This window comes from Eumetopias jubatus, unplaced genomic scaffold (genome assembly GCF_037043125.1).
Source record: "Eumetopias jubatus isolate StellerSeaLion01/CBP00866 unplaced genomic scaffold, mEumJub1_p1.0 scaffold_10, whole genome shotgun sequence".
Classification (NCBI taxonomy): Eukaryota; Metazoa; Chordata; class Mammalia; order Carnivora; family Otariidae; genus Eumetopias; species Eumetopias jubatus.
The window spans coordinates 84,529,117-84,541,367 of record NW_028274816.1 but is presented as its reverse complement, the minus strand read 5'-3'; the positions used below and the strand labels follow the sequence as shown (position 1 = coordinate 84,541,367).

General features: G+C 57.3%; 1 protein-coding gene and 1 long non-coding RNA gene across 4 annotated transcripts; one reads left to right on the top strand and one right to left on the bottom strand.

Moving 5' to 3' along the window:
- The first annotated feature begins 1,562 nt into the window (after positions 1-1,562).
- Positions 1,563-11,743, top strand: IL40 (interleukin 40). Of its 3 annotated transcripts, none has more exons than XM_028112295.2 (5): positions 1,563-1,701; positions 8,115-8,414; positions 9,590-9,859; positions 10,012-10,108; positions 11,105-11,191. In XM_028112295.2, the coding sequence occupies exons 1-5, from the start codon at positions 1,665-1,667 to the stop codon at positions 11,109-11,111; spliced, it is 711 nt and encodes a 236-aa protein (XP_027968096.1). In that variant the 5' UTR covers positions 1,563-1,664; the 3' UTR covers positions 11,112-11,191. The 3 variants fall into 3 exon arrangements, with proteins under 3 accessions (XP_027968096.1, XP_027968094.1, XP_027968093.1); XM_028112293.2 differs by having other exon boundaries at positions 1,564-1,701; positions 8,118-8,414; positions 10,017-10,108; positions 11,105-11,743; XM_028112292.2 differs by having other exon boundaries at positions 1,566-1,701; positions 10,017-10,108; positions 11,105-11,743.
- LOC148163356 (uncharacterized) lies at positions 6,267-8,059 on the bottom strand. Its single transcript, XR_015769297.1, has 3 exons — positions 7,747-8,059; positions 6,553-6,634; positions 6,267-6,378 (listed from the first exon to the last, which is right to left on the bottom strand). It is a non-coding gene; the product is annotated as an uncharacterized LOC148163356 (long non-coding RNA).
- Positions 11,744-12,251: the final 508 nt, after the last annotated feature.

Here is a 12,251-nt window from a genome sequence, read left to right as displayed (position 1 = left end):
TGGATTGGCAGCAGGCTAGACGATCCCTCTGTTCCTCTTCCATCCTCAGTTCCTTCAATTCCTTCCCCAACCACTTCAGCAGAGCGAGGACAAACTGTTTGGAAGAGAATTTGCCTATGAAACTAAGAGAGAATGCTCGCTCCCCACACGCACAGAGGCAGGTGGGCCCGTAGGGCACACCCCAGGGCGTGAGTCAGGACTCAGGGTGGCAAGTGACAGATGCTGATTCTTGCCTGCTGGGCAGATGGAGGACCACCAAGGCAACTGATGAATCTAGTCCCCAGGGGAGCCCCGGGACATCAGCCCCCAGGCTCCGGCTACCCCCCTCCCCGCTCCCCATCATCCCTGCTGCCGCACCCAGGTGGGCAGGTCATCTGCTAGACCAGCTTCCCACCATGCCCAGACCTCCCGGGCCTCCGCGGCTTTCCCTGAGGAGGGCCAAGGGTACCCGAGGGCAAGGCTGTTTGTGCCTTCCTTGGGTCAGGTGCTCACTCCTGGGCTGTGCAGAGGGTGGGTGTGTAGTCCACCTGTGGAGCTCTGCAGGAGAGAACAGGCCCCAGTGGAAGCAAATGGATCCCTGGGGGTGGGCCATCTTCCCTGAGGAAGGCAGCCCAAATGGGCGTTTTCTGCACAAGCCAAGTGAACCTGTCCAGTAGCCCTGGGCTTGGCTTGGGAGGAGCCCAGCTGCCTGGGGCAGGCAGGTGCCAGGGGTTGGCTGTGGGGCTGGCTGGGTCCTGGCCCACACCTCATCTGCTCCCTCCATTCTCTCTGGGCTCCAGGCTGCCCTGAGCCCCCAGCCCTGAGGGGTCCCGCCCCAGGCTGGCCTCAGTGTTCTCAGAGCTCTCCTGGCTCCCTCCACCCTTCCTTCTACCCAGATCCAGTGAGCTCTGCTGGAGACTGCTGAAAAGGCCATGCCGCCATACGTGATGTGGGCTGGCCTCCTTCTGCTCTAGCTGGAATTGGGTTCAGATCCTGGGGAATGGCCCCTATCCATGGGCGTCAAGCAAAACCCCTCCCCTCTCTGAGTTTCCCTCCCTGCATCACGCTCCTGGGGTGACCAGGGGCCTCATCCGGTCTGAGCTTTAATTTGGGGGCTGAGCCCAGTGCCAGCCACCCAGCAGGTGCCCAGTAGGTGGTCACTAATGAACCAGTGTGAGATGGGCAGAGGTGGCCTCTCCTGCCTGCTTCTCTAACAGACCCAGCCCAGCAGGTGTCCTGAGTGTATGTCAGACTCCCCTGGGGGGTTTAGGAAGGACCCTCATGATAACAGGCCCATCCCAACAGTCCAGAATAAGGATCCTATCTCAAAATCAGAAGATCAGCAACCTTAACACTCCCTTGCCAGGTAACATACATAGTCCAGGGGTTAGGACCTGGGCATCTTCCTCCCAAACAAACCCAGTACAGCTCAGCGGTGGTGGCTGAGTGTAAGCCCTGGTTTGGCTCCAAGGCCCAGGGGCCTCCTAATTCCCCCAGAGGGTGTGGGGGCCCAGCTGTTCTGAGCCCAGCCCTGGTTGCTGAGGCCATGGGGTGCCATGGCCTCCGGGTTATCTCCCTGCTGCAGGCACACACCCTAGGAGCATCCCAGGGGCCCCAGAGTGGAGGTGGCCCTGCTGAGGGAGCTCTTGCAAGCCTGAGCAGAGGGCCTTTACCCCAGCAGAGGCATGAGGCTCCTTCCGCTGTTCTGCTTGGCCATGCTGGGTGAGCTAATGGGGACATTGTTGGGGGGCAGGGGGGACCACCGCCAGGGCCTGGGGGAAGCAGGCTGAGGGTACAGCGATGCCAGGGAGCATAGGAGAGGGACCTGGAGGCACACAGACACTTCCAGAAGCACAAGGACAGAGAGGGAGAGATGTGGGCTTGAGACCAGCCCCTACTGCACAATGAGGCCCAGTGATTGCTTTACTGTGCTGGGCCCACTATTTACTCATCCACAAAAGAGCTGATGATGCTGAATGTTGTGGCCTCAAAAGAGCTTCTGTGAGCAAAGACGCTTGTTGAGTCCTAGGCCTCCCTTCTGTCCTTGGCAGGAGGCTCTCTGGGTGGTCTCCGGCCTCCCCTCCACCCTGGGCTCCCTGCTTACTCCCTTCACACACACACACACACACACACACACACACACACACACACACACACACACACCCCGCTTCCAGGCACCAGCGGCTTCTCCGCGCAGCAGGAGGTAGGTGAGTAGCCCAGCACGCTTGAGGGAGACGGTGGGTGCCGTGGTGGGTGCCGTGGCTGGCGGAGGTTGCTGATGGTGTGCGGGTGTCTGGTGGTGGACAGATGGACAGTTCTGGAACTTGGCCTCAACCCCTGCAGGGCCCTGGAGGGCATGGAGAGGAGCAGGTGGGCAGGCCAGTGGGGGACCTCCAGGGGACTTGGGGCAAGGAGAGAGCTGGCTTCCAGCTGGGCTCCGGTGGGGGGAGGGAAGGGGAGCCGAGAGCGTGTCCCTGGGCCGGTACATGCTAGTCACTCTACCCCAGGTGCCCGATCTGGAGATCTGTCGGGTGGGTGTGATTCCAGTGAGGGCTGGAGGCACCCGGGGGGGGTGGTCACTGGGGCGGAGGAAGTCCAGGCTTCCCCAGAGGTCTGGCAAACGGAGTCTGGCTTACTCTCAGAGGCAGCTGGAGGGCGCCGGGCCCCTTCTCCACCAGGGGGTGGGTACAGAGCCAGGGGGAGGGGACGCTCCTGGTCCCTCCTCCATGCCTGCCTCCTCCCCCCCTTCTCCAGCTCTCCCCCCACCCCCATTTCTAGCCCTGTGACCCTTAAGGTCGGGGTGGTGGGCTACCTCCTCCTCTCCGCCAGGCTGGGCGGTGGTGTTCCCCCCTGACCTGTCTCCACCATCACCTCGCTGGGGCCACCGGGTCACAGAGCTGGCATCTGTCTCTATTCCACTGAAGGGTGGGTCTCGCTCGAATGCGGGACAAGCAAAATTATCATTTCCTCATTTGCTTTAAAAACAAACACGTCAGTCCTGGTGTTTCTGCTAAAAAGAGAGCGGCTGGAGGCGGCAGACATTTGCGTCCCCGTTTCGGGAAGTACCTGGCCAGGGCTGGTGGGCCCCCCTCCGCCCCTCACTTCTGCTCAGACTCTTGCCCAACAAGCCTTGTTAACTAAACTCCAGAGAGGCCAGCTGGGAAATCATTCATTCATTCAACAGAGACTGTAGGAGCACCTGTTTGGTGCCAGGCACGGTTCTAGGCCCCAAGACGGAACCACAGGGTGCAGAAAAAAACAAAGATCCCCACATTCCCGTAGCTTACATTCCAGCGGGGCCGCGGGGGTGGGGGGCAGATGACAGATCATAGGGACAATAAGCACCTTCCACAGTGTGCTGGAACCCAGTAAGTCCTAGAGAGAAGCAAGCAGGGAGGAGTGGAAGGGAGCACGGGGGGATGGGGAAGGGTCAGCATGTATTGGGAGATTGTCCCTGAGAAGGGGACACCCGAGCAGGGACACAAAGGAGCCAGTAGAGCCTGGGAGGCCTGAGTGCCGACTGCAGGAGGCAGTGGGGAGGGGAGAGTGCGATGGGGAGGAGGGTTGAGTAGGGAGGGCTCAGTGGACTTCGCTACAGAGGGTGGGGTTTTCATGGAAGCCAAGGTCTGGTTTGCCCTTCAAGGCTGCTGTGTTAAGAGACGGGATGGGGACCGTGGGTGGAATCCCAGGGAGCCATCAGGCTGTTTCTGGGATCCAGAGGAGAGATCGGGTGATAGCCAGAGCCCCCGGGGGGAAGTGGTCAAGACATGTGCTGAAGGTCAGGCCAGCAGCGCGTGCTGGGGCGATGGGATGGGAAAGGCAGAGCCGGAGAAGATGATCCCAAAGTTTTTGGCCTGAGCAACTCAAAGGATTGACCAAATAAAGTGCAGCCTTACCATGGAATATTATGCAGCTAAACACTCCCGTGGGGGCAAGAAGTAGGGCACAAGAGGTGGGAAGTTGAGAAACTGAAGAGCCAGGATGTTGGAAAGATGATCTCTGTGTATTTTGAAATCCCCAGGCATTGTGGCCGGTGTGGTATTGAGAGTGATAGGAATGGGGGGCAGGAGTCTTCAAGGAATGGTGGGTGTTTCTAGGTAACTAACCCAGGGGAGCAGGGTAGAATACGTCTGAAGACACAAGGTTCAAGCCCGGTGTTTAGGGAGGAAGGAGGGAGAACAGTCCAGAAATGCCAAGGGGATGTCCACCCCTGTCCTCCCAGGTCAGTGCCGGGGAGGCTGTGGGGACCCCATCATCTGAGACAACCACGGGGTAGGCCCTGCCCTGGAGGGGAGGCTGGTTCCCATAGGCGTCGGCGAGGTGTCGGAGTGCCAACTGAGCCTACGTTCCTGAGGGCTCCGTGGGAGGATGCCAGGGTCGGGAAGGTTGGGAGGTGGTGGGGTGACGGGGGATGTGCAAAGCCTCCTAAGAGCTGGGGCAGGGCACGGAGGATGACCTGCGGGCCTGGGGCATCCCGTGGGGCTGCCGTGAACGCACGACAGTGTTCTTGCTCAGAGGGGGGATATCCGGATGAAGCACGGTTTCAAACTACATCGTCCTCCTGACAGCGAGCAAAGGAAACTCGATGGATTGTCCTCCATGTATTCCTAAAACTTGTGTGGAGTTTCTCAGCGATGTTCAGAAGAACCCCTTGGAGGGGGTGCTGTCCTAACTTCCTGGGACTGCCGTAAGGAATTACCACACACTGGGGGGTTTAAAATAACAACGAGTCATTCTCTCCTAGTTCTGGAGGCTAGAGGTCCGAGATGGGGGTGTCGGCAGGGAGATGCTGACCCAGGCCTCCTCTCTCCTGGCTTCCGGTGGCTCCTGGCAGTCCTTGGCATTCATGGTTGGTGACAGCATCCCTCCAACCTCTGCCTGCCTCTTCATGTGGCCTCTCCCTGCGTGCATGTGCGTCTCTGTCTCTCCTCTTAGTAGGGCCACCCTAATCCACCATGGATCCCCGGAGTGCATCTGTAAAGACCCTATTTCCAAATAAGGCACCATTCACAGAACCTGGGCGATAGGGCTTGACCATATCTTTTTTGGAAGACATAATTTGACCCTCAACACGTGGGCTGCTTGTTCAAAATCAGATCCCGGAACAAGCCCCCCCACCCCCTTAGGTCTAATACATTGGATCTCTAGGGTTCGGACTCAGATTTCTAAGCCTCTGGTTAGCACAGACACAAGCCTGGAGACAGGCGGGGGCGATCCTGAAGGGCCTCTGAGCCGTGGGGGCAGCAGCTCCGAGGTCCCTGCATTCACCCCAAGGGACTTCCTTCTCTCCTTAGCGACAGAAGGAGGCTCTGCACAGCCTCCCATTCAGCCCAGCCCAGCTTGGCTCAGCTTCCGGTCTGAGCGTGGGCCTGTCTCTTCATCACACTGAGTGTGCCGTCCCATCCTCCAATGCTCTGATGCACTTAATGAATTTTTAATTGAATGCCAGCCCTCTCATTATTGCTGGGTTAAATGCACAAACTAAACGATCAACAAAGACCACACCAGTCTTGTTAGAATATAAAGTGAATGCCCTATGGCCTAGTGTAGTCAGAAGTGACTCTGGTCTGTGAGTTTATGTAAATCAAGCTTTTATTATTGGCCCTCGAAATGGAAACCAAAACAGCCCAGCTTTTTCTTTTAACTTTTATTAGTCATTTCCCTCCGTGAAGGGAGTGAAGAAAAGTGTCATCACATTTAACACCCCGAGCCCCATTTCCCCTGTGGAGGGAGATTCGGGCCCCAAGAGCATCTGGGCAGTGAGGAACTGGCCCTTTGGCCCCAGGTTGCATCCACAAAATTACTGGTGGCAGTGTGCAGAATGGCGCCCCAGAGACCACACTGGACGCTCCGTAGGGCTTTACTTACTTCAAATCCAAGACTTTGTGTGAAAGCCTATTTGGAAAAAAAAAAAGTACTAAACTAGGGGGTTCTCATGCCGTTGAGAAACAGGAACAGATGAGGAAACATTTGTTAGTGTGTGTGCAGCCGTGGGCAGGGCTAGAAATCTGATTCTGGAAGGCTGCAGATGGTTGTCAAGACCACGGTTTCTCAACCTCAACACTTTTGACATCGGAACTGGACGATTCCGTTATGGGGCTGTCCTGTGCGTTACTGGATGTTTTAGTGACATCCCTGGCCTCTACCTACTAGATCCCAGGAGCACCCCCCATTCATGGCAACCAAAAATGCTTCCAGACACAAAGGTCCCTTGGAAGCAAAACCAAAACCACCCCTGGCCAAGAACCACTGGTCTAGAAAGAAATATGCTTAGTGGTCAGAACCTTTAGGATTCCTAGGAAATGTCTCTGAAGGAAGCACATTCTAGTTGGTTCCAGTTCTCTGCTCCGTGAGCAGTTTTCTGATGGCAGTGTGGTTTCCAGAGCCAGTGTGCCCACCCTGCAGGGCAAGGATGATGTATGAGGCACATGATACTTTGATTTTGTCGACGCTTTCCTCTATGCCCCCCAAGCGCTGCCCCTACACACTCTCCTTGAACAGGCACAGAATGTTGCCCACAATGCAGCCTCCCTCCCAAACCCCCATTGAGGGGCAGTTTTGTTTCCACCCAACCTCTGTCTGGAAGAATTCAGCATGGGCCGCAAGAGGGCCAGTAGGAAGCTCTTAGAAATGTCAAATCAACTCCAGGATCCGCCTGCAAAACAGAGCCGTTAGTTACGTCCAAGCAGAGAGGCACTTGTTGATGGAATGATGCAGGGTGCCGCTGGAGAGTGGGTGTGGTCCTGCATCCCCCAGGTGCTCCAGCATCTGGTCCTGCATCCCCCAGGTGCTGGAAGCACCCAGTCTCCTTTGAGGGCCTCCCTGCTCTCTGGAAATCCTGCTTTCCCAAGTGGCCTCTTTCTCTCTGGCTCAGCTCAACCCTGTTGATCTGGGTCCTACCCTCTACCCTCTCCTTCTGACTGTCCCTTTAAACCAGATGTTGACCTCTCTGGGGCCTGGCCAGCTCCCCTGCCTCCCAGGTCCCCTGCTGGGTTTGGCACTGAGCAGGAGGCCTCTGATACTAGTTCAGTGTGCAACCAAGGAACTGCCTTCTCATGGGAGGGAGTCGTTCAGCCAACAAACAGTAGATTTCGGGTCTCCTGCCTTGGGCCAGGGCTACGGTGATGTGCAAGAAGGACTCTAGCACCTGTCCCCTGCCACTTACAGTCGACCAGCTCATTGAATCTAGAAGTTGAATTCAGTGTTGGCTCTCCTGACCTGTGTCCCAAACTTCTCCGTGCTTCCTACTCATGTCCTAATTTCATTTTATTTTTGTAGGAAAATATTCTGGGCAAAAAGAATCTAAACCCCAGAGATAGACTTTTATCCAGGAGGCCTGCCTGCCTTCCCGCCTGCCTGCCTGCCTGCCTGCCTGCCTGCCTGCCTTCCTTCCTTCCTTCCTTCCTTTCTTCCTTCCTTCCTCCCTCCCTCCCTCCTTCCTTCCTTCCTTCCTTCTCTCCTTCCTTCTTTCCTTCCTTCCTTTTCAAAATTGGGGTGAAATTCATATAACACAAAATTAACCATTTTAAAGTGACGATTCAGTAGCGTTTAGTGCCTTCACAGTGTTGTGCAACCATCACCCTACTTAGTTCCAAAACATTTCCATCACCCCGAAAGGAAAGCCCCAACCCACAAGCATTCACTCCCCATCTGCCCCTCCCCCAGCCCCTGCCAACTGGCAATCTGCTTTCTGTTTCGGGATGTTCCTATTCGGGACATTTCATGTGAATGGAATCGAAGATAGTTCACCTTCTGTGTCTGACTTACCTCACTCGACGTGATGTTTCTAAGGCTCGTCCGCGCTATAGCATGGATCAGAACTTCATTCCTTTTTATGGGTGAGGACTATTCCATCATGTGGCCAGGCCAGGTTTGACTTATCCATTCATCCACGGATGGCCGCGTGGGCTACTTCCACCTTCTGGCTAGCGTGAATAGTTCTGCTGTGAGCCTGGGTGCACACATAGCCGTTAGAGTCCCTGTTTTCAATTCTTTTGGTAGATATCCAGAAGTGGGATTTGCTAGGTCATATGATAATTTTTTAACTTTTTGAGGAACCGCAAAACCGGCATTTTCTTAAGGTGCTTGATCAATATTGGTTTCCTTCTTCCCCCTTGGACCCTTTCACCTGCCAGAAGTCACCCCTGAGACCTTCATTACCTACAAAGTCCTGGAGGTTTTCCCCAGAGGCCGCAGGGTGGCCATAACGTGCCACTCACCCCAGGCACGCCCACCCATCACCTACTCCCTCTGGGGGAGTCAGGGCACCGAGGTCGCCAAGAAGGTGGTGAAGACCGGAGACCCGGCCTCCTTCAGCATCAACATCACGCTCAAGTCCAGGCCAGACCTGCTCACTTACTCCTGCAAGGCGGCCTCCCCCTGGGGCGAGCACTCAGCCAGCACCAAGCTGCAGATGTACTGGGAGCTGTGGACCAGTGAGTGCACGCTGGGGGCTGGAGGAAGGGCAGGGTCTGGGCTAGAAGGCAGGAGGCTGGGGACTGGACAGGTTGCTCACCTCCAAAGCCACTCTGGGTCCCTTAGGCCTGCGCCCAGAACAGTGTAGCTCCTGGCCGGGCCCCAGGGCACCATCTCCTGGCAGGGACCTTTGGGGTGGGCGGAAGTGACCGGGGCCTGGGCCCCATCAGTTGAGCTCTGGCCTCATTCTGATAAAGTAGGCACTTTTTGTGCTTCATCTAGTTGAATCTTCACTGCACCTGGAGGGTGGGGTTTGTGGTTCCTGGCCTATATAAAGCCTTGGTGATTAAGAATGTCGCCCCAGCTCCAAAACCTGTCTTCTTCCCACCTCTTCTCTGATCTTAATTCAGGTGTCCTTCCTGGTGGCAGGCACGGGGTGTGGTTGGGGGGAGGGGAGCTGGAGGATGTTGCCCAGGCCAGTGGTGGGCCCCTGGCCCCCTGACTCCGCCCCTGAGAGGAGCCAGCCTAGTGAAGGAGGGCCCAGGATCTGGAGCCCTATGGTCAGGGTTCAAGTCTCAACACTTAAGAGGCTGTGGGTCCTGGGCAAGTCACTCAACCTCTGCGGGCCTGGTTGCTTCATCTGCAAAACAAAAATAGTAATAGTTCCTACCCCTGGAGGGCAGGAAGGATTCAGTGGAAGCTTCTAGTAGGTGGTCAGTATGCCACAAGGGGCGGTGGTTGTTACTCATCCGTAAGGCTATTTACAGCATTAGGCTGAAGGCCCCGGGGGATTCTAGAATCTAGAATCTTGTGACAGTTCTTGTTCTGAAGGAACTATTCCAGTAAAAGAGCCAAGACTGAAAGAATATAAATAGGGTTGCCAGATAAATTTTGCACAGGACATAGTCATTATTTACCTGAAATTCAAATTTAACTGGGCATCCTGTATGTATTTTTATTTGTTAAGTCTGACAACCCAGAATATACCAAATGTGAAATTGTGTAGTACACACTGCAAGTAGAATAGAAGCTCAGACACAAGACGGAGGGGGTAATCCGAAAGGCTGCTTGGAGGCGGGAGCCATAACAGTTAGGCCTCCAGGCTCAGTAGGCATTTGCTAACAAGGGAATTTGCTTGGGAGAGGTTGTGAAAGTCACTGAGCCACACCTGTGCTAACCTCGTCCACCCTCTCAGAGCCCGTGTCCCAGCTGCAGGCTACCTTCACCTTGCTGGACAGAGGATCCGGCCCCAGCGTAGAGATTTCCTGCCGGGCGCCCTCGGGCAGCCCACCCATCACCTACAGCCTGGTGGGGAAGGACGGGTCCGTCCACATGCAGCAGAGACCAAGCTATGGGCAGCCTGCCGACTTCTCCTTCGCCCTTCCCAACACGTCCACCTGGCTCCAGTGCCAGGCTGAAAATGACCTCAGTGTCCAGTCCAGCCCCTTCAAGCTGGTGCCCCCCGGTGAGAGGGCCCCTTGGTTCCCGGACGGGTAGCAGTGGGAGGTGGGAGAGCTCCGCCTCGCCCTGGCCAAGAGCAGGGAAGGGCGCTGAGACGGGGGGGGGGGGGGGGGGGGGGGGGGGGGGGGGCAGCTCAGCCACACCCCTCCCTCGCAGGACAGCCGCCCCAGGGGGCCATCACGGCGCTGGCTGGCAGCCTCACCTCCATTGCCGCTGTCACCTCTTGGTTGCTGGGCCGGGCCTTGTGGACCAGGTAGGAGATGGGTGCAGGATGTGGGGACCGTGAGGACGGTGGGTGGCCTGTATGGGCCACCAGGAGCCCGGCTGGAGGCAGCGGGTGGTGGGTCTGTAGGACGGGGCTGCTGCCAGGGCAGACAAAGGGCCACATGGATCATGCATGACTTGCAACAGTTCACGAAGGGCGTACTGGGTGCCGAGTGCCTGCTGAGGGCTTGCCCAGCCTGGCTTTATCTGACCCTGACCAACACTCCCAGCAGGCCCGTGATGGAGTCCCCCGGCCTCTGGAGGGGGCATATTCGCCTGTCTTCCTGAGGGGTCGGGGGAGGGACACCAGGAGTAGGGATGATGTCCCCCGGGGACCAGGCTGGATCAGGGGCTTCTGCTCTCCACGGCAACCACATAGGCCGGGGCTTCCTGGCTGGTGACAAGAGGCAGGGCCAGACCTCCTAGGGTCCCCACTCCACTGACCTGGAAAGTGACCAGGGCCCTTGCGTCATCCATCCCCTTGCCCCGCAGGCCTCAGTGTGCTCCACCTGTCTGGCCTTTGGCAGCCGTCACCTGTGCCCCGGGAACTTCTTACCTCCTTGGGCCTCTAAGATACTGCCGTCTCCTGGTTGCCTTCCTCCCTCCCTGGCCGGGCTTCTCAGTGGCCATTGTCTGTCCTTGGTACTCCTCCTGTCTCACCTCTGGGTCCCCCCTCCCATCTCTGTCCCTTCCAGAGGCCAGACTCGTGGGAGACCTGTGTCACCTCTCTGAGCCTCTGTGTTCCCTTCTATAAAATGGGATATAGAGACAGGTTCTCACTCGCCATGTGACCAGGGGCCCGTGCTTGTCCTCTCGGTGATTCAGTTCCCTCCCCCTTCATTTAGTGGGGTGACTAAGCCTTACACCCCTTCTGCTGCCCAGGGCGCTGATGCACTTGGCACCATAAAACTCCCAGAGGCCTTGGGAGGGGGTGGCTGAGATGTGTGTTTGCCTAACCTGGACTCTTAACTCCTTTGTCATCAAGGCTGTGACCAGAAGAGGCAGGCTTGGCAGAGTCCTCTCAGGAGGGCCCTGGTCTTTGTCCACTACAGAAAGGACCCACCGTTTGCATGAAGAAAAACCTGCCAGCCCGGATTCTTGGAGCCCGGTGCTCTTCCGTGAAGGCACATGGTGTTAGGCTGAGGATTTTAGGATGGGGTGGGCTGTGATGGAAGGGGAGGTCCATAGGAAGGGGGGGCTCTGTGTGGCCCCTGTCCTCACCCCTCAGCTGCTTGTCACCATCCATGCAGGTCTGGGGAGAAAGTGGGGTACATTGTGAAAAGGTCCATCTGCACCAACCCACCGCCCCCACAGCTGTTCCCCTCTTCCCAGGAGTGGCACCCCCATCTCCTGGTGGCCCAGTCCTCTGGCCCCACCTACTCACCTGTCACTGTCCAGCTCACCTGGGAGAACTCAGCCCTCCCCTGGCCAGCACCCCCTCATTAATCCTCACCTGCAACTAGCAAAAAGCGTCTGGAGTGTTTCCCTGCCTGTCCGCTGGTGGTCCCTAGAGAACGCACCCCCCACCCCACTCCCACTCAGCCTTCTCTGTTCAGAAGCTCTAAACCCTTTCGGGGTGTGTTGGGGGAGGAGAATTGGATTAAACCCTGTCCTCTGCCTGTCACCCTGGAAACTTTGTTTCTGTACGCACACCATCTTGGGCATGGAAGTCTGAAGTCACACAGACTCGGGACCTGGTCCAGCCGGGAAAGATTTGGCGGGGCGGGGCGGGGGGGGTGGGCCACGACGCCACCCCAGGCTTAGCTCCAGAGAGAAGCAAAGAGTGACGCGCCAGTCAGGGAGTGCGTCCAGGCTGTGGCCTGGGGTTTTGCATGGAATGGGGGGAGAAGAGGGGGTGCTTGTGAGCCTGGGTCCTGGGCAGGTGAGTCTGTCTTCCTGCAAGGACTACTGACTGGCCTCTTTGGTATTGGACGAGCTTCCCGGAGAAGAAGGCGGGACGGCAGGGGCAAAGTGTGGGTGGGGCAGAGGGGCGGGCCCTCCGCGCCTGCCTCTCTTCCTGAGCACTCTCTGGCCCCTTTCTGGGAGCAGGGGGACGCGGCCCGGGCCACGAGCTGGGCTGGACGGCTGTTCCCTGCCGGAACGCAGGCCCCGCCCGCTCCGCTCGCCAGTGG